This window comes from Nelumbo nucifera, chromosome 6 (genome assembly GCF_055504915.1).
Source record: "Nelumbo nucifera cultivar China Antique chromosome 6, China Antique-T2T, whole genome shotgun sequence".
Lineage (NCBI taxonomy): Eukaryota > Viridiplantae > Streptophyta > Magnoliopsida > Proteales > Nelumbonaceae > Nelumbo > Nelumbo nucifera.
Genome location: NC_142654.1, coordinates 8,106,780 through 8,131,126, shown reverse-complemented (window position 1 = coordinate 8,131,126; position 24,347 = coordinate 8,106,780). Strand labels below are relative to the sequence as shown.

At 37.3% G+C, this 24,347-nt stretch overlaps 2 protein-coding genes across 2 annotated transcripts; one reads left to right on the top strand and one right to left on the bottom strand.

Annotated features, from left to right (window-relative positions):
* Positions 1–840: 840 nt before the first annotated feature.
* Positions 841–16,212, top strand: LOC104604565 (ras-related protein RABC2a-like). The gene is made up of 6 exons (XM_010268965.3): positions 841–1,226; positions 3,589–3,657; positions 8,427–8,492; positions 10,801–10,922; positions 13,857–13,985; positions 15,745–16,212. Exons 1-6 carry the CDS (start codon positions 1,088–1,090, stop codon positions 15,853–15,855), a joined length of 636 nt encoding a protein of 211 aa, XP_010267267.1. The 5' UTR covers positions 841–1,087; the 3' UTR covers positions 15,856–16,212.
* Positions 16,213–18,217: 2,005 nt separating this feature from the next.
* On the bottom strand, positions 18,218–24,265 carry LOC104604564 (ras-related protein RABE1c-like). The gene is made up of 8 exons (XM_010268963.3): positions 23,786–24,265; positions 20,465–20,537; positions 20,270–20,370; positions 19,280–19,345; positions 19,055–19,152; positions 18,917–18,979; positions 18,718–18,810; positions 18,218–18,632 (listed from the first exon to the last, which is right to left on the bottom strand). The coding sequence occupies exons 1-8, from the start codon at positions 23,856–23,858 to the stop codon at positions 18,549–18,551; spliced, it is 651 nt and encodes a 216-aa protein (XP_010267265.1). The 5' UTR covers positions 23,859–24,265; the 3' UTR covers positions 18,218–18,548.
* Positions 24,266–24,347: the final 82 nt, after the last annotated feature.

Sequence of the window (24,347 nt, the reverse complement as noted above, 5' to 3'; positions counted from 1 at the left end):
TGTAATAAAGTGGGTCCTTGGCTCTCCGAAACTTGAACTAAAATGTAAATAATTCCCGTCTAATTAATCTGCCTCCAATGCCCAAAATTAAGAAAAAAAAATATTTATTTTTCTTTAAAAAATCTATACAAGATTCAAACCTTCTCAAGCCAAAAAAATGTAACTTCTCACCCCCCCCAATAAAAAAAGATTTAATGTCATTTTTATTAAGATTATATCATCAAAAATGAAATTTCATGTTATCATATTATATGAATATATGAATAACCCAGTAGACAAGATGGTCACATCACAACTCCTCCATTGTGAGATTAAATTGTGTATGCAGGTTCTTTGTGGTAGGCCTTACATGCACCCTACTCTGCCCCGTAAAAAAATTGTCAAAGTATAACAGAACAGGGTATATATAATTGGTTTCGTTCTGGTTCGTAATTTAATAATTTGGTTCCCGATTATAATTGGGTTGGGACCGGTTCCACCCTGTCCCGGGCCAGTCCGATTCATCGACGGTTCTATTTTGAACTCTACAGCGTGGTCCGGTTTACCTAATCCGGCCTGATTGGGGGATCGAAATCGGTCCACCGAAAGAAAAGGCCGAGTGCGTCGGGGGCCGGGGTCGATGTGAACGTGACCAGAAAAGAACGGGATATGTCCGCTCCGCTGTTTCGTGGGCGTGTGTTTTTGGAATCTCTCACTCACTAGTTTATCTCAATTCACAAATCACAACTTTAGTCTGTACATGAATTCTGGACATTTCGCTCGCACACGCACACACACACAAAGGTAGATGCCAATGTGCCACCTCCTTTTCTTTTTCTTTTTTTCTTTTCTTTTCTTTTCTTTTTCTTCTGCACTGCACAACTCCTACGACCAGCACTTGTTGCACCAGAAGCTGGAGTGGAACCCCACCATTGAGGCAATTTCGTTTTGTCGTCTCGTTTTTTTTTTATTCTGCTGCAGTTACTTCAAACTGACGACGAGAAGAGAGAGAAGGACGGTGGGTCGATTAGATAGGGAGAAGAGAGAGAGAGAAATATAGAGGAGGAAGAGGAGGAGGAGGAGAAAGAGATCTTTTTAGTTTTGATAAATGGGTTCGTCATCTGGGCTCGGGAACAGCTATGATTACTCCTTCAAGATCTTGTTGATCGGAGATTCGGGTGTCGGTAAGAGCAGTCTACTAGTTAGTTTCATCTCCAGCTCTGTTGATGATCTCGCCCCTACCATCGGTACGGATTCCTTCTTTTTTCAGAGAGAGAAGTTCTTTCTTTCTTTCTTTATTTTTTCTGCATTTCTGGGTGGGTTTCAATGGAAATCTAGTAATTCTGCATTGAACACTAGATGTGGTTTGTTTTTCTTTTTTTGTAAGCCCGGTGTTCTGTTGGGGATGATTCATGCATGGAATGGAGGCGTACTGTTTGGTTACTGCTGGCTCTGTTTCTGTTGTGTTCATGATCCTTAGGATAACTGTTCTTATGGTAATTATCATGAAAAAAAAAAGATAAAAGTTTATTACTGTAGCAGTTGCAGAAGGGGACAAATATTCATACAGAAACTTTCATGCAATTTGACAGGATAGACTAGCACTAGGTGTCTTTTGTCAAGTGGCAACATTTGATCCTGATTTCAGAAATTTCAGAGGGCTGAGATGCACATTGGCTTGGGTAGCATTGGGCAAGCTTTGGATTCTCTGGCCATTTCTAACTGCAATTTGATTTCTTAACCTGGCATCTTAACATTTCTAACTTATGGCATGTCTGGTTCAAGTGTAGGGGTTGGGGCTTGCGCCACTGGGTATTTTTTATTTTATTGCTGGCTGGTTGAGAAGTTGAAACCGCGGGGGGGAGGGGGAGTGGTTTTCTCAATGATTCAAACAGGGAATTTGTACAGATGTGCGATCAACACACTTTTTTATAGTGCTCTACATTCTTTTAATGTGATTCTTGATTTTCACTTGGCAACAGAAATAAGGAATCGCAAACTGATTAAAAAAATAGCTTCTTGATTCTCTGTGTAGTGAAGCGGCAATTTTCTTAAGTACCAAAGTTTATCTAAGCTGTGATATAGGGCATAGTTTGGAGTATATAGGATAGAAATAACAGAAGAATAAAAGATATTGTGGATGTCAGGAGGTGGGGTTTAATATCTGTTTTATTATTTAAGTGACTAAGAGCCAGTTACTAATTGAGCCTAGTAGGTTAATAAGTAGCCAAAACTAATAAAGTAAGTGTAAAGAATGACTGTACTGGTGATTTCTTATAGACCGATGCTTTGTTGAAATCATGGTTTAAAGTATTGATACACCTAATATGCACGAACAGGTGTATCGGGTATTTTGATGCTAATTACTTTTTTTAAGGTTTTTTTCTTTCAAAATTGCTTCAGGGGTCGGTATTATGCATATCTATCCCCTGAAACACCCCTTATTTGGGTATTGGAGACCTGCCGATACGATATGATATGCCCGATACAGGACATATCATGTTGATACTTTAAACCTTGGATGCAATGGCATATTTGATGAGGAGGATACTTGTAGGTTAATGAGCAGCCAAAAACCAAAAAAAGGAAGTATTCAATATATCTGCTGACTGCTCAGTTTTTGTTGTCAAAATCTTACAATTTACGATACGGTTCGCAATTTGAATCATAAATCCCAAGGGTTTCGATTTGAATCTTACGTCCAAATCCTTTTCTGCAAAAATCTTATGATTTTTGTTTGAATCCTACGATTTGATTCATAAATCTTATGATTTATACAATTCACTACGATTCAGATAAAATTTAATTAAGAATTAGTTCTCTACTTTGTTATGTTTTTGTTTATATTTAGTTTTGTCAAGGGAGTTTTGTTAAGCCCTTACTAGAAAATGATTTATTTACGTTATTAAGACTAGAAATTGAGTTTATTTTCCATCATATGTAGGTTAAAAAGCCATTATATGTGGATTTGTTTGACTTTTCAAGTCAAACTTGATTATATCATCTCAGGCTTCTATTGTATAAGTGGTAAATTCTATTATTTTAGGTACATATATGGTATATATAGATTAAAAGTAGGGTAAAGTCACTTTTCTATATATATTTAGTCTTTTAATATATATATATATTTAATTTTTTGACAAGTTTATAAAAAATAGAAATAATCTTATGATTTACGATACGATTCACGATTTGATTCGATTCAACTTTCTCTATGATTTACGATTATGATTTTCAAAACATTATTTGGCAATGAGATGTCTTTTAGGAAGCTTCTCTTAGGCCATAATGCTGAAGTTTTGTTATTGGATATGTGAATTTTAGTGTTTAAGAAGTTCATATTTTTTCTTTTGATAATACAGTGCTGATAGTACACAAGCACAGGTTTGCGTGTACTTGTTCATTTCTCTAATAAATTACCTTGCCTTTTTTCAAAAAATGAAAAAAGTACAGAAGCACAGATATGCTCTATGTTATCTCCTTTTTTTGGTTTATACTTTCTATTTTAAAACTTGTTATTAAGCAACCAAATCTTTTCTTTACAACTTCAGTTTTTCTTATCTGTCTATTTATATGGTGAACTTTTGATGTTGTTCAAACCATGTACAGGTGTGGATTTCAAGATCAAAATGCTCACAGTTGGTGGGAAGAGATTGAAGCTAACGATATGGGACACAGGTAATGGATGATGTGATTGTTTTCTCCACTTGTTTTCAGTTCAGTACTTTAGTACCTTCTTGGTTCTATTGGATTTTCTTGATAGTTGATATTGATTTGCTTGGTCTTTTTGTTTGTTGAATGTAAATGAAAGGTTCATGTATTATGAAAGAACTCTGTTTTTTTCCTCTTTCTTTTCTGAAATGTTCTTTAGTACTGAAAAGTCAAAAATGAAAATTCTTTCTGAATTCTTTTTCTTATAATCTAGAAAAATTATCAAGATGAGAAATATTAAAATATAAATCTAATGAGAAATATCAAATCGCTGTTCACTGAAAGGCGATTCCAGTTCTGCCACCCATAAGATGCTACCTCCACTGCTTCCAACATGATCTACAGCTGTGCATCTCAAACATATTTTATACTTGTATGTTGTCATTGATGGGAATATGAGATTGTTCTCTTGAGATGACAATCATGTTTGAGATGTGTGGCTATAGATCAGGTTGGAAGCTGTGTGGGTAGCAGATCCATACTTCTAAAAGGAATAATTTGTTTTATCTTATATAATTGATGCAAAACACTATGTTTTCTATTTATACAAGCAACAAGACACTAATGTTTTTCGTGCCAGCTACTTACATCTTTGATCTTGCACTTCTAGCTTCATTTATTATTTTCTGGGTATAGGCTTTAGGATTTTTCACATAGAGTTTTGGCAAATTTCAGATATTATTAATATTACCAATACAATCTTTTGGTACTGATCCGCATTGTATTGAAAAGGTAGCAAAAAGGACAGGACTTGATTTAGCAATAGGAAAATGCATCTGATTTCTCCTTGTGATGATAAATGCCATACAATGTGTTGGAACCTTGTAGCATTGAGATTGCCTTGTGAGCAAGGTTTAAAAAATCGTTACGTATCGGTCCGTATTGGCCGATACGTATCGTATCAGGAGCACCCCGATACGCCTCTACAGAGGGTGTATCGGGGTTTTGACTGGTTCAGGGGGTGGAGGAACCTTAAACCCCTGAACCGGATTTGAAAAAAAAGTTAAAAAAATAAAAAAAAACAGTACCGATACTCAAGGTTCAAAGTATTGATACGATACGAGTTTCGGTCGTATCGTATCGGTACTTAGAAACGGCTGATACATACTTTTTTTTTTAGTTTTTTTTTCAAAGTTTAGTTTTTTGGGAAGCTTATAAGATATTTTTTATTATTAAAAAAAATTGGGGGTCTGAAACACCTAGAAACAGGCATTTCGGACCGTATCTTTTTCAAAAGATACAATACGATACGCCCCGTATCGGGCGTATCGTATCGATACTTTGAACCATGCCGATACTGCACGATACGCCCATACTGGCGTATCGGGCGTATCAATATTTAGAACCTTGCTTGTGAGGTATTTTGCATTCTTGAACCTTTAATGGTACATGAAACTTGTTTTCCCATGCTACAAAAATGATAGAATGATATATGTTGGTGAGTTTCACATTCCCTCCCCTTTCTCTATGGATAATGGGGTGGGGCTGGGGTTATGTCGCTAGGTTGGTTCAATGGATCTCTGAGCCTGACCTGGATTTGGCTGGGAAAGGCCTAAGATTGAGGGAGTGTGGTGTATAAATGGTGGTTCACATTGGAAAGAATGGTATGCAATAGTATTTTGGGCATAACATAAATTCAAGAGATCATAAGAGATATCACTACAGTGAGGGTGGCCACTAGATACTCAGGGAGGAGTCTAGAAGATTTTCCACAGATGACACTGAAGAACTGGCATCTGGTAATCTCTTTATCAGTCTCAAAATCCATTCTTTTTTATCAGGAAAAAAGATTGATTCATTAATTAAAAATATACGGGATTAAGTACAATCTGATGACCTAATGTTGTCCCCAAGAACTACAGTCAGAATTAGAAAGGGGCCCAATATAGACACTGCCTTGCAACCCCTTGTTTGGCTAAAGTACCTGCTAACCCATTTTCACTCCTCCTGATCCACCTGAATACAGCATTTATATCCTTTTCTAATCTTTCCACTTCCCTGAAGATATGTTTAAGGGTCCATGGGATATGTCTGTTACATCTTGCCCAAGATATAACAACTTTTGAATCCCCTTCCACTTCCACCTGTCGAAAACCCAATTGCTTTGCCAACTGGAGCCCCTACAGTAAAGCCAGTACCCCTGCCTTTGTTGAATTTGTAATGCCAATTGACCCTAAATATAGAGCCAATATCTTACATTCCACATTCCTGATTGCTCCACCTATTCCTGCCAATCCCAGGTTGCCCACAGAGCTTCCATCAAAATTCAATTTTACTTTGCTAACCTCTAGCAGTTTCCACTTAAATCTTAGAATTTCCTTTTCTCTAGAGGACTGTGCTATTTCCTTCCATGCCCTTAGGATGTTAGTTACTGAGAAAAGTTGAAAACCGTCTAGGGTTTTTATCCACAATGCAAGCCTCACTTTTATGCTGTCAATTACCTCTTCCAAAGTTCTACTTTTTTTAGCAAAAAATCTGTTATTTCTTTCCTCCCACACTCCCCAAGCAACAACTGCCTTTTCAGATCTCAACATTATTCTCCCTCTCTTCTTTTGTTGCCTCAAGAAGTTAGGATTGAAAACGTCTGTCACCTCTTGGGGAGGGTCCCACCTGCAGCCAAAGAGAGAACAGAAAAATTCCCAAATACGAAACACCAAGGAGCAGGAGATCAATAAGTGGGAGAGGGACTCTCCAATATCTCTACAAAGAATACACATATAAGGAGAGGCAGGTGGAAAGCCTCCTTTTCTGTAGCAAATCACATGTATTTACCCTACCAAGGAAAAGAGTCCAATAGAAAGCTTGAATTTTTGGTGGGATAGGCTTTCTCCATATTTCTTTCACTAGGAGAACCACCTTTTCGGAGCCAATAAATGTAAGATGTCTGAAGAAAGAGGAGCAAGTGAAGAGCCCATTTGGGGAAATTACCCAAAACCTATAATCCTCCAAGTTTGGGTCTAAGAAAACTGTCTAGAAGGTTCCAGGAAAATTGTCAGGGAATTGATCTTTTAGTGGTGACTCCCCTACTACCCAGAGGTCTTCCCAGAAGCGGATTCTATCCCCTTTTCCCACACCATAATAGATGAAACTAATAAACATAGGGTAAACTTCGTGAATAATTTTCCAAGGAGAGGCTGAAGTTAAGTGATAAGCCAATTTAGCATCCCAACCATTACAATCTAGACCATGAATGCTTGCAATTACTTTGTGCCACAACCCATCTCTTTCAAAGGAAAATCTCCACAACCATTTACCCAACAAGGTAGTGTTCCTATGAGCAATGTTTCCTAACCCTAGACGCCCTTGCTCTTTTAGCTTACTAACTTGTTTCCACTTAACTAAATGTTCCTTTTTTTCCCTCCCTTGGTTCCCATAAGAAATCCCTCATGTACTACTCTAGTTGTCTTGCTATCCTTGCCAGGATGCGAAAGGTGGAAAGGAAGTAAATGGGTAGATTTGCTAGCGTGGCCCTAATCAAAGCGATTCTTCCCCCTAAGGATATATAATTTCTCTTTTAGGAGGCTAATTTCTTTGCAAATCTCTCAACCATTAGCTTCTAGAATCCCTCTGCCCTCTGCCCTCGGGTCCCCACCCCCCCTCCACAATGTTTCCTGAAACTGAATTTTGATGGGAGTAGTCAGGGCAACCCAGGGCCCTCTGGGTTGGGAGGAGTTCTGAGAAATGAGGTTGATTTCCAAGAAGATACTTGCTTTCCCTTAGTTGCATTGTTACAATCAGCTTCAACAAGGGAGATAAGTTCTTTTCTGCTTCACAAATCCCAATCCATGATGCAGCTAATCTTAGAGGCCACGACATATTCCCTTTCCAATTATCTTAAGACTTATTTAATACTGGGTTGCATCATATGGCTAAAAGAATACCCATCAAAATTCAGCAAAAAATAACTTTGGTAAGAAGTGGTTTACAATGAGAGGACCAAACCATCAATATCTCTCTCCAAAGGTCTTTAGGAGACAAAACCCTTTGATAAATCACAGAACTTTACAGCGAACTCTACCCTGCAACAAGGTCATTTTGATAAACAATAGGGCCCCAATGATTAAATAATGTTGAAACTTCAAGCCAAGGAACTCCTTGGCTTTCCGGTTTCCCACATAAAGCCTCTGGTGAGGACTTATTGTCTTCAAAAGTCTTTCAAACCAAGGAACATTTTGTTTTGTTAAGGATGCAATATTTTTAGTGCTTGTGTCATATGTAACATGTTTTTCTGTGTCACTTCATTATTAATTAAAAGGAAAAAGAAAAATAAAACGTAATATACAGGAAAAGAGCATCGGACTGCTACATGCATTATTTATGCCTATCATTCTTTTGATCTAACAGCAAATGCTTAATTTTGCTTATGCTCCCTAAAGCTAGCCTATAAAAGTAAAATGCCATTCTGAAAATTATATAAACATATAACAATAAATGACATTCATAGTTAGTCATTTAATATGGTTTATACCTTAATATTTAAATTCAATAGACTTATGCTTGCTGCAAGGACCAAGATTCTTAGTTAAAGCGAAACCAGTGGTTGCAGACCTGCACTTCTCTGTTTTTTGTCTAGAATGCCAAAACTAATGTGGTCCATTTTTTAATTTTCTGATTTTCTTCTTTCATATTGTAGATATTGCTCCCTAGTCATTTGCCAATAAAATAGGTCACATTTGTTTTTTCAAGTTTAGTGAGAATTAATGACTGATTTATGGTGTTGCCATGTTTTGTTAAAGCTGGACAGGAAAGATTCAGAACATTAACAAGCTCGTATTATAGAGGTGCACAAGGGATCATTCTTGGTATGCCATTTCTAACTTAAACCTATCAAGTTATTTTCTTTCCTTGTAATCATGCTCTAGGTAAATGTTATTTGTATTTAGCAATGATTAGTACTTACTACTACAGATTAGTCTTCTGTCAACCATTAATGTGTCTGAAATAGCAAATCTAGAAGCAATCTCTCTTGTTCTCATCTTAGATTGGATAATAGTCATGTTTTTAACAAAATTGGTAGCACTGGCATGTATAGAGCTGTCTTATATTAATTATTAAAATAAGAAAATCATGCTAGAATTGGAAATCCCATATTAAGCTAATGGGTTCACCAAAAACTGTTGAGATTTGGTGGAGCACATAGGTTCTTCAAACAATTGCAGATATCGTCTTTCATCAAAATTCGTTGCATGGTATCCTGTATAATGCTGGCCTGCTGCTCATCATTGCATTGTTAGGATTATGATGTGGACGCCGGCAGCAGCAGCAGTAATTTAGTGCAGCAGCAGCAGTAATTTAGTGTTCTCAGCAGCAGCAATTTAGTGTTCTCATCCTATCTTATCTATTCAGTATTCTTGCCTTATCTGCTTTCAGTAGGGATTAGTAGGAGTCTTATCTATTCAGTGTTCTGATCTTATTAGTTCAGTAGTATGGATTAGTAGGGAGTCTTATCTTATCTTATCAGTTCAGTAGGATAGATTAAGGGAGTCTTATCTTATCTTATTAGTTCAGTCTTATCTTATCTTATCAGTTCAGTAGAATAGATTAAGGGAGTCTTATCTTATCTTATCAGTTCAGTAGGATAGATTAGTAGGGAGTCTTCCTAAAAGTAGGACTCTTATCTCTTGTAATCTCCTATTTAAGGAGCTGATTTTATTCAATAAAGGTATCGAAAATTTCAGTCAAGAAAGAGAGCAAAGGAGAGTTGGTGATCTCTTGAACAAATCACCTTTAGGGTGGCAAGATAGGTTCTTCAAGAAAAGGGAGGAACAAGGGAAAACAGGAGGCTTTCCCCGTGGACCGACCCGTGACGAGATCCTATTCTCGGGCCCATAACAGATTACCTAGTTTAAATTTTAGTTCTCTGGACAACAGTGAATATTGTTATCCCTTTGATCTTCTAGGGGTCACCAGAAAGCATCATGCTCTGGGTTGTTTCTCATATCCATTCCCATAATTTTTTTTTCATTGATAGCATACGATCATATAAAAGATCAAAGAAGTATGTATGAAGTATCCAAGTGCATGTAAGGTTAAATAAATGTAAGATATTCTCTAAAAGAAAGCATAGATGTCCCGGACCCCTGGCACGTTTTGTTAGTTGGGGAATCCCATATGATAGACAGAATAGTTTTGGAATTGTCTTACTATTAGATAAAGATATGAATATACAGAGTTATTGTCTTGAACTTATATTTTTTTAATAAACTTTTCTGGAACTTATGATATGTCAGTGTTTTAAACTTTTAATGGGATTGCTTCAGGCACACTTAGGCCCACAGACAAGGCTCATCTTGTGGGGTGTGCCTCACTTGAAACTCGGTGCACCTCATTTAGCTTGTTGCTGTGTTTTGATGTATTAACTTTGAATCTGGTGTTGAATATGCATTTTACTATATTATAGGTTGTACTTATGATTTACAGTTTAAACAGTTTAGCCCGTGTAGGACCTGAATGTACAAGGCAATAACCGTTCTGTTAATAGTGACATGAGACTAACCATTTGAGCTAAAAGATTTTTTATATATTTTATTTCTTTCAGAATTTATATTTTCATATATTTTTATTATTAATTTTTTATTCTTTTCCCCCAAAAGTGGTGCCTCACTTTGGTCAGGCATGTACCTCACTTTGTGCCTTGCACCTCAGGCTATAGGAGCCCCTTGCATTTTAATTGTGCATCTTACTTTTATAACATTTGCATGCATATAGAGTAGATTTTTATTTTGATAAGTAACTGATAAATTTTATTAAAAATCAAACAGAGAATTCAAAAATACAGTACACACACGAGAACAAGAGGCTCCCATCCAACTGGAGCTCCAAATAAGAGAAAAACCAGAACAAGATAAATAAAACTGATACAGATTACAAACTAGAACCCAGCCCTGGGCATCCCCATTCCACATGGTCCTTTAAAACTCCTGCTTTTGCCAATGCATATAGAGTAGAATTTCCTGGGAGTGATCAGATTAAGTATATAGAGTAGAAGTTTGGTGTGCCGTACTTTCTTGGAGCATTCTTTATCTCTTTTTCTTGGATAGCTTACTGTGTTTCTTCCCTGTTGTTTGATGAACAGAAAATGACTGATTTTTAATTTACTTCTTATTTTAGTTTATGATGTGACACGGCGAGAAACCTTTACAAACTTGTCCGATGTATGGGAAAAGGAGATAGAGATGTACTCCACCAATCAGGATTGTATAAAGGTGCTTGTTGGGAATAAAGTTGACAGGGTAAACTCTATGCCATTTATTTGTTCTTTACCACCTTTAAGTTCCTTTTCTTGATGTTAGCTTGTGCTTAGTGAAATGACAAAGGGATTTCTTGTAAAACCATTTGAAGACTCTTTCCTGATGGACCTTACTGCTCACTGATGTGGGCTGAATCTTTGTATTTTTTTTTTTTTTTATCCTTAATGACATTACTGACACTCTAGCTAGGGAGGGAGTGCACCAAGCCTGGGACTTAAGCCACAGGGTTGAATGTACTTGTTACCTTGTTTTTCTTATGCTTGTTTGGACAGGTTAGTACTGTATTTTTGTGACCTGGATTTTCTGTCAAAGTATAGTTGTTTCCCATCTTTGACCTTTAATGAAATTCTTTGTTGTTATCGAGTTTTTTTAATAGATAACTGGAAAGTTTTATTGATTTGTGGATAAAGATAGTGGATATGTACAGAAGTGGTTATGCCAAAGCACCCCACAGTTACAATGGGAAGCTAAAGTTCCCTCCCCAGAATACCTTTTCCTTTAGTTATTAATAAAAAAGTGGCTTACAGTGTTACAATGGTGGTTTATTTTCTATTGTTCTTCTCCACTTACTCTTAAAACTTCTGAAAATCTGAAGATTTGCACTCTCTGGCTACCAAGCCAATTACTGTGGTAAAAATAAAAAATAAAAGGACATTACCCAATGTTTGTCCCAGCTATTTGGGATCTTGGGAGGGGTGTGCTGGATACAGACCTAAGCTTTGGCATTTTTCTTTGCACGATGTGCCTAATCTCAGACTCAAACTTGTGTTCTCATACTCAAAGTTCAAAGTATTGATATGATATTGTATCTATACTTTGTCTTTATTAACCTGTCAAATCAAAACAATAAGAAGAAATGAGAGAATTGTTAGTTCAAAACTTTTGATGTGTGGTTTTCACATATGGAAAGTATTGATACCTTGAACCATGCTTGTCAGCCCAAGATTTTATCATTACACCAAGCAATGGCCCCTTGTGGTAAAAATGATAGTAAAAGTGAAAATTTTGAGGTCAGTGGTTGTTTCAATTTGCATATATAAATTATATTCAATCTTATGGTTTGCAAGGCAGTAAGTTAGTGCTTTGCAGCCTAGTCATGATCTTTAACAAAGTAGACCTTGAATTTTCAGTACATGTTGCATGTTACATGGAACATGTCCTGCTTTCCTATTACTTTATATTGAAAAGGAAGAAAACGGAAATAATCATATATTTCATGTATAAATGAACATTAAATCATTGAGTCTGACTATGATACTGAAATGGCATGATGGCTAAAAAGCTGATAACTAATCGACCAGAATCATAGAAATAGTAACCAATCAACTGGTATTCATCAAAATTCAACAGGGAGAGGGGTTCTGATTGGTCAAACTTCTTCTGGTATCATACCCTTCTGGCATCATAGGAATTGCCTAAATCGTTCCTTAATGGTAACAACACATTGAATCATAAATTTCCATAAAGCATTGTCCATTAAATTGTGCATTTCCATATAACAAGATCAGTTGAAGTCTTGAATAGTGCATTTGCATGAAGCAAATCGTGAGTATTACAGAAAGAATCAAAGAAGCATGAAAACAACTGGGACATATCCCATTCTATCTTTTTTGATCAGTGCATTGCCCTTTTGTCTTACCAACGTAAACTGAGCCCCTGTGCTCGAAGACGAAGAAAGCTAATGCAAATTTATCTAGCTGGCTTGATCAGTTGCCAAGTGTAATGAACATCTTCCTATTCTTCTTCCTCTTCCTCCTGTTTTCTCTGAAACCTTGCTGTGGCTTTCTTCTTGTAATTGCAGAATCCTCTTTACACCTTAATCATTTTATGTGTAAAATGAAATGGTGTAGTTCACATCCAAGATTAATATTCTCTCTTTTAAAACCATCAGGGTAGGGTATCACCTTGCCTCCTGAAAGAATGCCTTGCCGTGGTATGTTGTTAACTATACTCTCCTCCAGCTCTATAGAGATCACATGCCTTCCCTAAACAAAATTCCATGTGTTCTGTTATGAGAAAGTTTTTTAGACCAAACATATGGGGAGAAGTACAATAAAGATTGGATGCAGTGATGCATCAGAAAGAAACAGTGAAATCCAAAAAAGCACTTTTGGGAAGACTATTCAGCAGTCACACCCCCCCCCCTAAAACTTACACCCATCGTCCCATACCCTACACAGGAAGACCAGGCTTCAGTACAACTCCTCTTACCTCTGGCTAGTGAACTCATTGGCTGATCTATGGATCCAGTGGAATGAGATGCTACCTGCAATATTAAAGATTATTATCCTCTTAAAGAAAATGTCTGACATCCAATGCCCTGTACCTCTTGATGGAAATGGCTGAGATCCCATGGCCCTGAGGATCCTTCTTCACTTGCATTCAAGTGAGCCTAATGCATCCCACGGTTTGGAGCTCATTGAGCAGGAATAAAATCTCCATTACAGCTACAATTTCTCTCTTCTTTCCTGGACCAGAAGGTCCTTTGTTTCCCATAGAACACCCATCAAAGGACTGCAGTTTGGGGGGAGGGGGGGGAGTAGTTCAAGTATTTGTCCCCTATTTGTCTATTTCTTTGTTGTTAGATTATCCAGTCATGTGATTCTTTAGCCAATGGAGGATCTTGTGGAGCTAAGTGTTTTTTAATGCTTCTGACGTTTGTACTGATAACAAAATCATTACCACCATCATCATTTTAAGCCTTATCCCGACTATATGGGATTGGCTACATGAATCCTGTTTCGCCATTCCATTCAGTTCAATGCCTATCCATTGGTACTGATAAAAAATGCTTCTGAAATTTGTGATACAGACACATGGGCATGCACAAGTATCTATTTATTTAATCTGTTACATTTGATTGCAGTTTACTAGTGGAGGTTTGATTTTTTCTTAGAAGTGGTACAATGTTTTCAGGAAAGTGAAAGGGCTGTAACTAGAGAGGAGGGAATTGCTCTTGCACAAGATTATGGATGTCTATTTCTTGAATGTAGTGCAAAAACTCGAGAAAATGTGGAAAAATGCTTTGAAGAACTTGCTTTAAAGGTAAATCTCTCAAAATACATTCTTTCTTTTCAACCAGCCAGAATGTTAGATTTAGTGTGATTTCGGGAGTCATGCCAATTAGTAACCCCCCCCCCCCCCCCCCATGTGGTTGGTGATGCTCAAGGTAATTAATCTAGTAAGAGTAGTTATTTTACTTTGATTCAGAAGATGTTCTTTTACTGTTTGTAGAGATATGGAATGATTATAGAATAACACATCCAAGTGACATAATTTTAGTTGTATTTGGGAGATGATGTGGTGATGTTGGACAAGGTAGTGGTCCTACAAATTTCAGTGGTTGGCTTTGCGAGTGAAGGAGGAGCTTTGGTGATTAAGGATCATGGATGGAGAAACAAGTAGAGAGCTTGCTGTCACAGTAAACAGCAAATAGATAGATCACTCAGAGGAAGAAATAATTGAGAGGGAAAAAAATCTGGCAACAACCAGGAGTCACTAAACCAAACTTATTTCATCAACCAACTCTATTTTTCTTTTCTTTTTCAATTACAATGACTCTATCAATAGACTCACCATAAGAACTTTGAGTCCTTTGACAGACTCCAACTTGGACTAGGAAACTGACCCAAGGTAACCCATAGGGGCACTCCATTAAGAACTCTAGTTCCTAAAAAAACACCAATTGTATAACACTTAACCAATTCTGCAAAAAACTAGCTTAATGATTGTAACTCATGATTTTACTATAAACAGTAACTATGAGAACTATTATAAATATAAGTCCAAAATTACCATAAATAGCCATTCCAAAATAACAGTAAATTTCTGGGAATCTTAAAACTCCATTCCTAAGTCACCTATAAGTAGAAAATAAATTTAAAAACTTAGAAATACAAAAATCCTTGTCAGCCAAAACTTCTGAAATTGGTATAAGTTAAAAATACTCTAAAAAATAACATGAGCATATAATAATAAATCGGATGTCAACTACTGATAAAAAAATCAACCAACCTGTCAGGATTGGTGTAATATGGCAGAGCATGCCATGGATTGGCCTTAATATGAATTGTCAATTGGTGCAGGTGGTTTATGGAAGCAGCTTGTGTTGGGTTTTTGGAGCATCTCCTTGAGGTGCTAGACTCGTGGCTGAACCCCTGTAAATCCTGGACTCAGTGATGTGCTTTAGGTTGACCGATCAATTTGGCTGATCAAACTTTGGTATAAGCAAAAGGGGAACACCCTAAACAGTGTGCTAAGTTGGGGGTTTTCTTTAGTCAAATGTGCAGGAAAGTGAATTTTGAAACTTAATGGTTTGGTTTGACTTTGGATATAGGTGTAGATTCCAAGCATTATGCTATCCATGTGCATCTGGATTTCATGGATTGTGCACATGCAGTTTACCTTGGAGTGAGGTGTACTTTGACCATCTGACCTGTATGTCAGGGGCCTCAGGGCATACTGCTGCATACTGAAGCCTGACAGTTGCTACTCGCTAATTGTGTATCTAAGAGGATTATGAAGAAAATGGTTTAAACAGTTAAAACCTTCAAAGATACTGATAGGGCTTCGAAAGTTCAGCTTTGATGAGAAACAATGTTTCTGTGTAATGACAGTTAAGTTATCATAATAAGCCGGGTTGTTATTTTAGTAGTTTTCACCAGGCAAAAGGGATAAAAGAAGTCCACAGATTTACGACAAAGTTATGAATACCTTAGTAGTTTATATATTATTTTCCTAAATGAAGTTTATTTCGTAAGTTTGTTGCCCTATGCGTTCTGACCATTTTGGATTCTTTTTGCAGATACTGGAGGTTCCTAGTCTATTGGAAGAAGGATCTACTGTAGTAAAGAGAAATATTTTGAAACAAAAACAGGAGAATCAATCACCTCCTAAGGGTGGTTGTTGCTCTTGAAATGTTGAATGGTGAGGCCAATATTAAAGGCTCTCCTAGAAATCAAATTGGAGGTGCTGTAGCAGCAGTTGTAACACTAATTGATGGCCAGAACTTGCAACAATCTTCATGGTGAAATGATGTAAATTGTGATTTCTTTTCTTAAATCTTGCTGTTATTGTTGGTGGTGCTATTGTTGTTTTAGATTTTAATGTCTTCCTGGGTGTTATTTGGGTAATAGAACGCCAATCAGATCATGTAAAGAGAAAGTGACAATTGATTATGTAACAAATGAGTGTAATTTGTTTATTCTGATATGAGATGTATAAAGCATGAACCATTCCCCAAGGGGTAGCCGTCTTTATTCTTTTAACATTATAGTTGACTGGTACTGGTAGAATGATCTCCTTGGTTGCATTAATCACCAGATGTGTAAAAGTGGAGTTGGATGTGAACCATGACCATGAAAGTGCAGCGCTGGACAGACATGTTTCCCTTTGGTTATGAAAGGTGCCTGAGGAACCTAGTCGAGTGAAGGATTCACAGGAATACGAATTTAGAGAGCATTGAAATACCTTGAATTTTGCTTCAAAATTCAAGAGCACTGTTTATCCGTGACCAGGGGTTTATCTGAAGGTAAGTCAGAAAGGTAATAATTTTCTCAGTTGATAAAAGGAATATATATGCTCTCCCGGAATGAGCATTGAGAAATAATGCTCTCCATTGAACAAGATGTTCTAAACCAAAGATCCAGCTCTGTTAAATCGATGGGCAACCTTTAGAGAGCATGGTTAGGATAGTCCACTGTGGATACAGCATACTCCCTAACATGGTTAGGATAGTCTAGTGGATGAATCCTCCTGTTAAGGCATTATCACAGATTCAATCAATAAACATGGTGAGAAAAGCATCAAACGTTGATTGTGAAGTCAGTCTACATGACAGTGATACAAATAAGTGGTTTCCACGCACATCGGAAACATCACCCATGAATGATAAATTGACAACAGATAAATAGTAGAGATAGAAATAGAACAGCAACCTGTCATGAGGGGAGGGTTTTGCTTCTAAAAGGGTGACATGAGACTTTTTATGGGCATTTTCGAAAAAAAAAAAAAATCTCAAATGGCTATTATATTACAAACATTCCTAAATGGAAAGTGCATTAAGTAAAGCGGTTGCAAAGTAGAGGGGGATGTCTTAGTGTAAGAGCATAGACACAACACTATCGCTAGACTTGAATGGGCATGTGACAGGCATTTCATACGGGATAGATGTGCGAAATGATAATCTCAAACTTCTTGTCTAGAGTCTGGATGCAAAAGCAAAACGGACTTTGCATCTGATAGAATGCATGGTTTTTAAAACCGACCCAGATACCGAACTGGTCGGGGTCCGGTTACCGGGTCAAAGGTCTGATCGTTCGAACCGAATGCTCGGCCCATTCTGACAAAAAAAAAAAAAAAACGGTCAATTGCCCGGTTCAGCGGTTCACTGACCAAAATCAATGGTTTTGGGGAAAACGAAATCAGTCACCTGACAGGTTCCCGGTTTTTCTGATCCCACTGTCCAGTCCAGTCTGGTTTTGAAAACCATGACCTTATAAAAAAGGATTTTCTGAATGTATGTAGCATTTTCCAAACATGGGTCATGGTTACAGGAGAGGAATTCTATGAAGGGAATATATGCTACTCTTGAAAATTTCGCCCCAGGAGAGGAAATCCAATACATAAAATAACTTACTAACAGTCACAGAAAAGGGGACAGATATCCCCGTTGCAAAGATTTACATAAACATATTAAAGCATCATTTGGTTGTGCATAAAACAAAATAAAACGAAAAGTGCCCAACTCACTTAATTCAGTTCTCATGATCTCATCTTCACCAGGGGTTTGGTGCCCGGGGGGGGGGGGGGGGGGGGGGGGTTGGTTCTGTCCTTGCGCAAAGTGAAGAACATTTCCTTTTAAGCAACTCCAAACTACCGTGGATAATTGCCGGTTGTAAATGGAAAAGAAAACAATCAGACGTCTAGAGTCTAGAAGACGTCCACTTGAGTAAAATTAGATGCTAGAGAGCATCAGTGACAAGTGACAACCCACAAAAAATAACAAAAAAAAAAAAAAATCCAGTAAAACGTCATTTAGAAAGGCATGTTAGTTTGCCATCTGCGGAGGCCTGGAAAACAAGTATACCAGGTTTTAGTTCTAAATACCGTACAATTTTAAAAGTCAAATCTATTAGCCTTGCAAGCAGAATGTCAATGTCCAAAATGAAGCATCCAGTAATGGATCAACGAGGGAAGCAACCTAGTTTTATCTTTCTAATATCAGTGGAGGATTAACAGACAAGTGAAGCAAACCACCACACCACCTGAACAAGGGATTTTTGGAAACAGTAAAAGATGGGTGGATTTTTGTTCATCTACGACTAAAATCGATCAGCATTCACAACCAAATATAAGCACATTACATATGAGACGATCTACTTAAGATTGTTGGAACTAGCAACTCCAAAGCCTATAAAAGCATTCAAAGGAAACTTTCTACAGATTGAGGGAGAAATTACAACACCCAGTAGCTTAATAAAGTAAACTTTAAGAGCAAAAGCTGCCACCAGAAACGCCTTGGAGAAACGGTAACTGATTCCCCACTCCCCAGGGTTATAATAAAACTAATACTGGACATGAGAAATCGAGAGCTACGTTTATACGACTTCAGGAACCACAGCAAGCTGATTTCTCCGGGGTAGTACTTGCACCCTTAGATTGGTCCGGTTTACTGATCTTAATCGTCTGGGGCTGCACAATGCAAGAGAACTCAAAATAAGGGCATTATTTCCAATTTAGATCCCATTCAAATTAATTCCAGAAGGCAAAAATTCACCTCTGCTTTGGAGTCGCTCTCTGCAAGTCTTTGCTTTATGTCTCTAGCAATAGAAAAGAAGACCTGCTCCACGTTGAAGTTTGTTTTTGCACTCTGCATAGAGGGATTTCGACAGGTTAGTAAATAAAGAGGGTGTTTGGCGCATCTTCTCCATGCATCTTTGGGTCCTGTCCCTGGGCTACATGTGATGTTCACTTACCGTCTCAAAGAACTTGATACCGTATTCATCAGCTAGCGCTTGGCCCCGCGATGTCGGCACAGCCTACCAAATAAATTAGTTTAAGTTTGTGATCACATACCAACGAGGAAGTACAATGGACCTGAGCTTAGTTATTACCCTCTTGCTCTCATCCATGTCAGCCTTGTTGCCAACCAATATCTTGTTAACATTATCAGATGCATGTTGTTCAATATTCCGGATCCAATTCCTAATGTCTACACAAGTCTTTTATCAAGGAATACAAATATGGAAAGATAAGCGCATTGCTACTTTTTTTTGTGAATCCTACCCATAAGCTCAAGAAAAGAAAAGGACTGAGCAAAGAAGAAAATAAGTGGATACTGTTAAAAGATGACTCGTCCGTAACATCATAGACCAACAATATGCCCATGGCTCCCCTGTAATAAGCTACACAACAAACAGTAAACTGAATAAAATATGTCAAAACGAAAGAAACTGATGTCTAGTAATTCAGGCACAATTTAGCAAGGTATCCTTGGGGTAGAACCCAAGGAGAGTCTACCAAATACCAATAGAAAATATGCAAATTGAGGAAAAGAATAATGCAAGTTTTGCAATGCAAAATCCACTGAAAACCAACAGGTGACCTAATTCAAAATCCAGCCTCAACGGATAAACTTGCACATTGGTCACTCTTCCTTTCTGGAGACTCCTCCAAGGAATGTGAGGACAAATGGTGATCATCCCACAATGTGGATTTTTATTTGTTTTTCTTTTCTAGTAGAAGTTCTAATTTTAATTTCTACATAAGGGACTGATGTGGTCCATTTTGAAACTTTCTTTTCCAACATACGTTTTATCAAAGACTTCAGAAAAACCATCTCGAAGCTTCAAGCCCATAGGCACCTGGTATCTCTACTTCTTGGAAATATCCCCATAACTTTGTGCACCTAAGATTTTTTTAATAGTTAATTAAGAACTTTATCAAAAGGAAAAAAAAGGAGATACAAGCACTATGCCAGCTCTATGACCTAAGCAAAAATCAACAGCCTGTGCCCCATAACACTTTTTGCACCTATGTATGAGCTATAGGAATAGGAAAGTGAGATGAAAGCTCTGGCAGATGGTCTAGCTAGACAAGGGGTGAACAGACATTCTATTTTCTGGGTTGTCTTGTAACTTTTGTTCTTTTGATGTTTAATGGTTGTTCTTGGGAGCTAAGATTGTTCAGCACCCTTGCCCTGCAATTTTCTCATATTTTTAATATTAATTCAATCCACAGTTATTGATAAAAAAAAAAAAAGTGAGATGAAAGCTCGCTAATGGATCACTATTTTCTAGACTTTAAGAAAAATCTTGTGTAATGGCTACCTGTTGTAATTGTTCGGAAACGCTCCTGACCAGCTGTATCCCATATTTGCAGTTTGATGCGCTTTCCATCAAGTTCAATGGTCCTAATCTTGAAGTCAATCCTAGCAAAGGCATTATTCCAACTTAAGCATGCTAAATGAAATTATGAAATGATTATAAACATTCCCCAAGGGCTTCAAGTAGACAAGTACACACCCTATTGTGGTAATAAAACTTGTAGTAAAAGAATCATCTGAGAAGCGCAATAGCAAACAACTCTTTCCAACCCCTGCAAAGATGGATTAAAGTGGTGCATAATATTAGGATCATAATTTATCAAAAAGGAAGATGCCCAAACAAATGGAAAAGCTATGAAACATACACATAGAGAAATACACATTTATGATGCCAACATCATAAGAAAAGAAATGGAGAACTCAAGTACTCAACACACTGAAGAGATGAGACTGAAGGTATAGCATAGGATCAAGGAACCACTTGTTTTGGAAAGTAAAAGCATCTAAACTAGTTCTAATCAATGAATGTTGTCAGAATTAATGATTGTTATGAGGCAAATTGATCCACATTACTGGAGCCATGGGCAAGGTGTTTGACACAATTTACACTAATAATTTATTGTTAAGCTTCACTAGGAAGATCAGAGCCACAAAGGATGATGTATTACTTTATCAATAAAAAAAATCAGTACATTAGAGATAAAGAGAGAGAAATGACGTGTTGGATCATGGATCACCAGTTTATCTCTTCAAACAGTATTGATCTTGTCTTTTACCTTAGTTACACGCTTTGTAGGCTGTTTCAACTCACTCATATTTGACAATGCATGTGTCAACATCGGAAATGGATGCAAGGTGTTTGTCAAAGTGACTGGAAAATTTAAGTGCTAACATGTTTATCAGAGTGCTACACTATTCAGAGATACAAGATTAGAAAGGTAACCTGCATGACCAGAACTTCAAAAGCTTTACTCACACCTTAATACACAGAGATATCCAAAATACAGTATGCTTAAGGAAAGATATAAGCTTAAAGTGCATTATTAGAGGGCAGGTGAATCATGGATTGCTTCCATAAATGAGCCATAGCCATGCAGAGTGCAGACTTATATCAAATTTGCATCAGTATCCTATGTGCTATATAGTCTTTTATATTAACATTTTTTTTATCAATGGTCTTTTATATTAACATTTCCACTGAAAACAAAAGCTAGGCAGGTAAAGAGCTGTTTCCATACATAAAGGCCTTCTATTATAGCTCTAGCTAACCCACCTGCACCAAATTGAGCTCTTTTAGAAATCATATAATAGTGGCCAAGATGGTATCATAGGATTCCCTTATTTCTTGAAGGAATTGGGCTAGGTGCCAAGGACTCCTAGAATCACAAATTTGGTTCTGATCTTCATGATTCAGAGTCACAAGGCATATGGGAAGTAAACAGATCATATGGAAGGCCATTCTGGTAAAAACAAAAATGTCCAAAGGGTTCAACATGTTCATAGCATTCAAGGTCGTAAGGAGGGACTAAATTAAATTTTGGAATCATGGTGGGGTGGACAAACTAGACAGAGAGGGGATGACTAGGAAAATCCCATTTACTGGGGTCACCCCAGCTCAGAGCCTCAGATCAAATCACTTCCATGCTACTCTTTGTACCGGAATTCAACATGTAGCCAGTTTATGTTTGTGTTTGTTCACCTTGGCACCTCTTACTTGAAGGGGGAAAAAGTTGTATGCTCTCCTTGTTCTTCATATTAATACATCTTATTGATCTTGTTAGTCATCCCAAAAGAAAAAGGTTCAGTCTGGTGGAAGACCCTTTTGGCCCTTGTTATTTAGCTTCCCCAGTACATGCATGTTTGTACTTAATGCAACAGGGTTTACTACTTATACACTAGAGGTGAATGATGATAAAATCATGTTTGACTTGAAAGTCAACAAAGTCGCATATACTCTAATCCACATATGATGGAATATAAACTCCATAACATCTCTAAATAAGTCTTAAATAATCTGAATAAATTTTCTACTTAGGATTTTAAAACAAAAGCCTCTTAAAAATTTAAAACAAGCCAATGAAAGATAAAATAGAAAAGCAGGTCTCAATAAATTGACTCAAATAACATAATTTATATAAATTGCAAGATCCATGAATTGGATCATAAAACTTAGACAACCATCATAGATTCTTTCTAGGAAAGGATACAGATATTTCTGATTGTGAATTATACTATAAATCAGAATATTTTTGAGAACTATGTTTACTAGTGGATGACCAACAATATGATCAGGTTCCATGGTTGAGGACTGTCAATGATCTGCTAAGTTGGCTTCCTTGTCCCTTCTTTATCCTTAAATTGGGCTTCCCCATCAAATTACAGGGAAGGTCAGAGGTGAAGACTGATCATAAAAGTTTCCCCGTGTGCGGTGTGTCATATTCTTGTGATGGAATCTTTTGCTCATATTTAAAGGAAAGATATGGTTCACTGCTAGGCTCCTCTGGAGTACTCAGATTCCAACAAATGACCCATCTTCATGTGGACCGAATTTTGTCAGTGTCCCAATTCAGGTAAGTTCTACATCTAGAAAGGAAGAGTGAAGAGCCAATTTCCCATCTAATTTTCTGTTGCTCTATTACTCTCAATATATGATCTCATTTTCTTGGGACATCTTGGGATAAATTGGCTCATTCCAAACAGGTCTGGACTTGAGCTTGAACTATTCATGCATGGTTATAGTTTGAGAGGTGGTATTTTTTGGAAGACTTTTGGCTTTGCACTTTGTTGCACTGGATAGAATCTACGAAGTAAAACTGGCTAAATTTTTAGAGTAAGAGGTCAAGAACTGCATAGTGGAAGCCGTTAAAGCCAAAATACTTGGTTTATTGTATTTATGGTCTTCTATTTTGGAACAGTTTAAAGGTTTTTTGGCCTTTTGGGACCTCAGAGTTAAATGAAATATCTTTTATCCATATACTCATTGGTCTTTTTTGTACAACTAAGTTCATATATGATATACTCACAAATCGCCCCTATATGACGTGAACACGAACTTGCTTTATATGGTAAATTAGATTAATTACTATCGCATTCGACCAATACATTCAACACTTCTTAAATGTTAATCCTAAAAACCTTTTAGAGCTTCGAATAGGTAGTAATATTAGACCATCTCAAGTCGTCAGAATAGTCCGAACATGCTGAGTGATAAACTAGAAAACTGAGCCCCTAGAATTACAAAAAAAAAAAAAACCGTATAAGAGTCGTAAAATTCAAGAATTCCCAAGCAAAACATCATGTGTTTGTGCTTTGTAGAATAGTAAATGATCCATGAAAGCCCTAAAAAGTTTCAACTATGCAAAACCAGAAAGCAAACAAGAAGAAGATATTCAATCTAGAACAACCATAAAGTCAAATCACGTAGGCGTAGGGATCATCATTAAATACGAAAAACTGAAGAAACAGAAAAACCCTAATTTTCCCTCATACGCCTTAGTAAGAGACGGAGGAAGAAACAAACCGCTGTCGCCGATGAGAAGAAGCTTTATGAGGTAATCATAATCGGCGCGAGCTCGTGCCGGAGCGGCTGCCATTTTTTCAGGTTTCGCTTTTCCCGGACTATCTTTTTTTTTTTTTTTTTTTTAAATTACCAGAATTCTTTGGCTTTCGATTTTATATTTCTTCAGATCAGAAGCGTTTGTTGTGTTGGGTGTAAAATGGCGCGCCACTCTCTCTCTCTCTCCGAGATCGAGGAGGGTGGCCAAAAACAAATGAGATTGAGCGAGAAGAATCAAGCAAAGCAACAAAAGATCTCTCTCTCTCTCAAGTCTCGCTCTTCTCTGACTCTGAGTTCTCTCTGCTCTAACTTTCTATTACTCTAACAACTAACCATAGTTAAGCGCCCCTCCGATTTAAGTGCTGAGTGCTTACTTTTCGAAGTGCTCACTGCGGCACTGCGCCCAGCATCAGCTGGCCAATGAAAGGGTGTCTATGCTGCTCTGGGCGGCAAGCGTCTCTACACCGTAGTTGACATTAGGGGGGGCCATAACTTGCCACGTATTTCACTGAATGATTAGGACCCA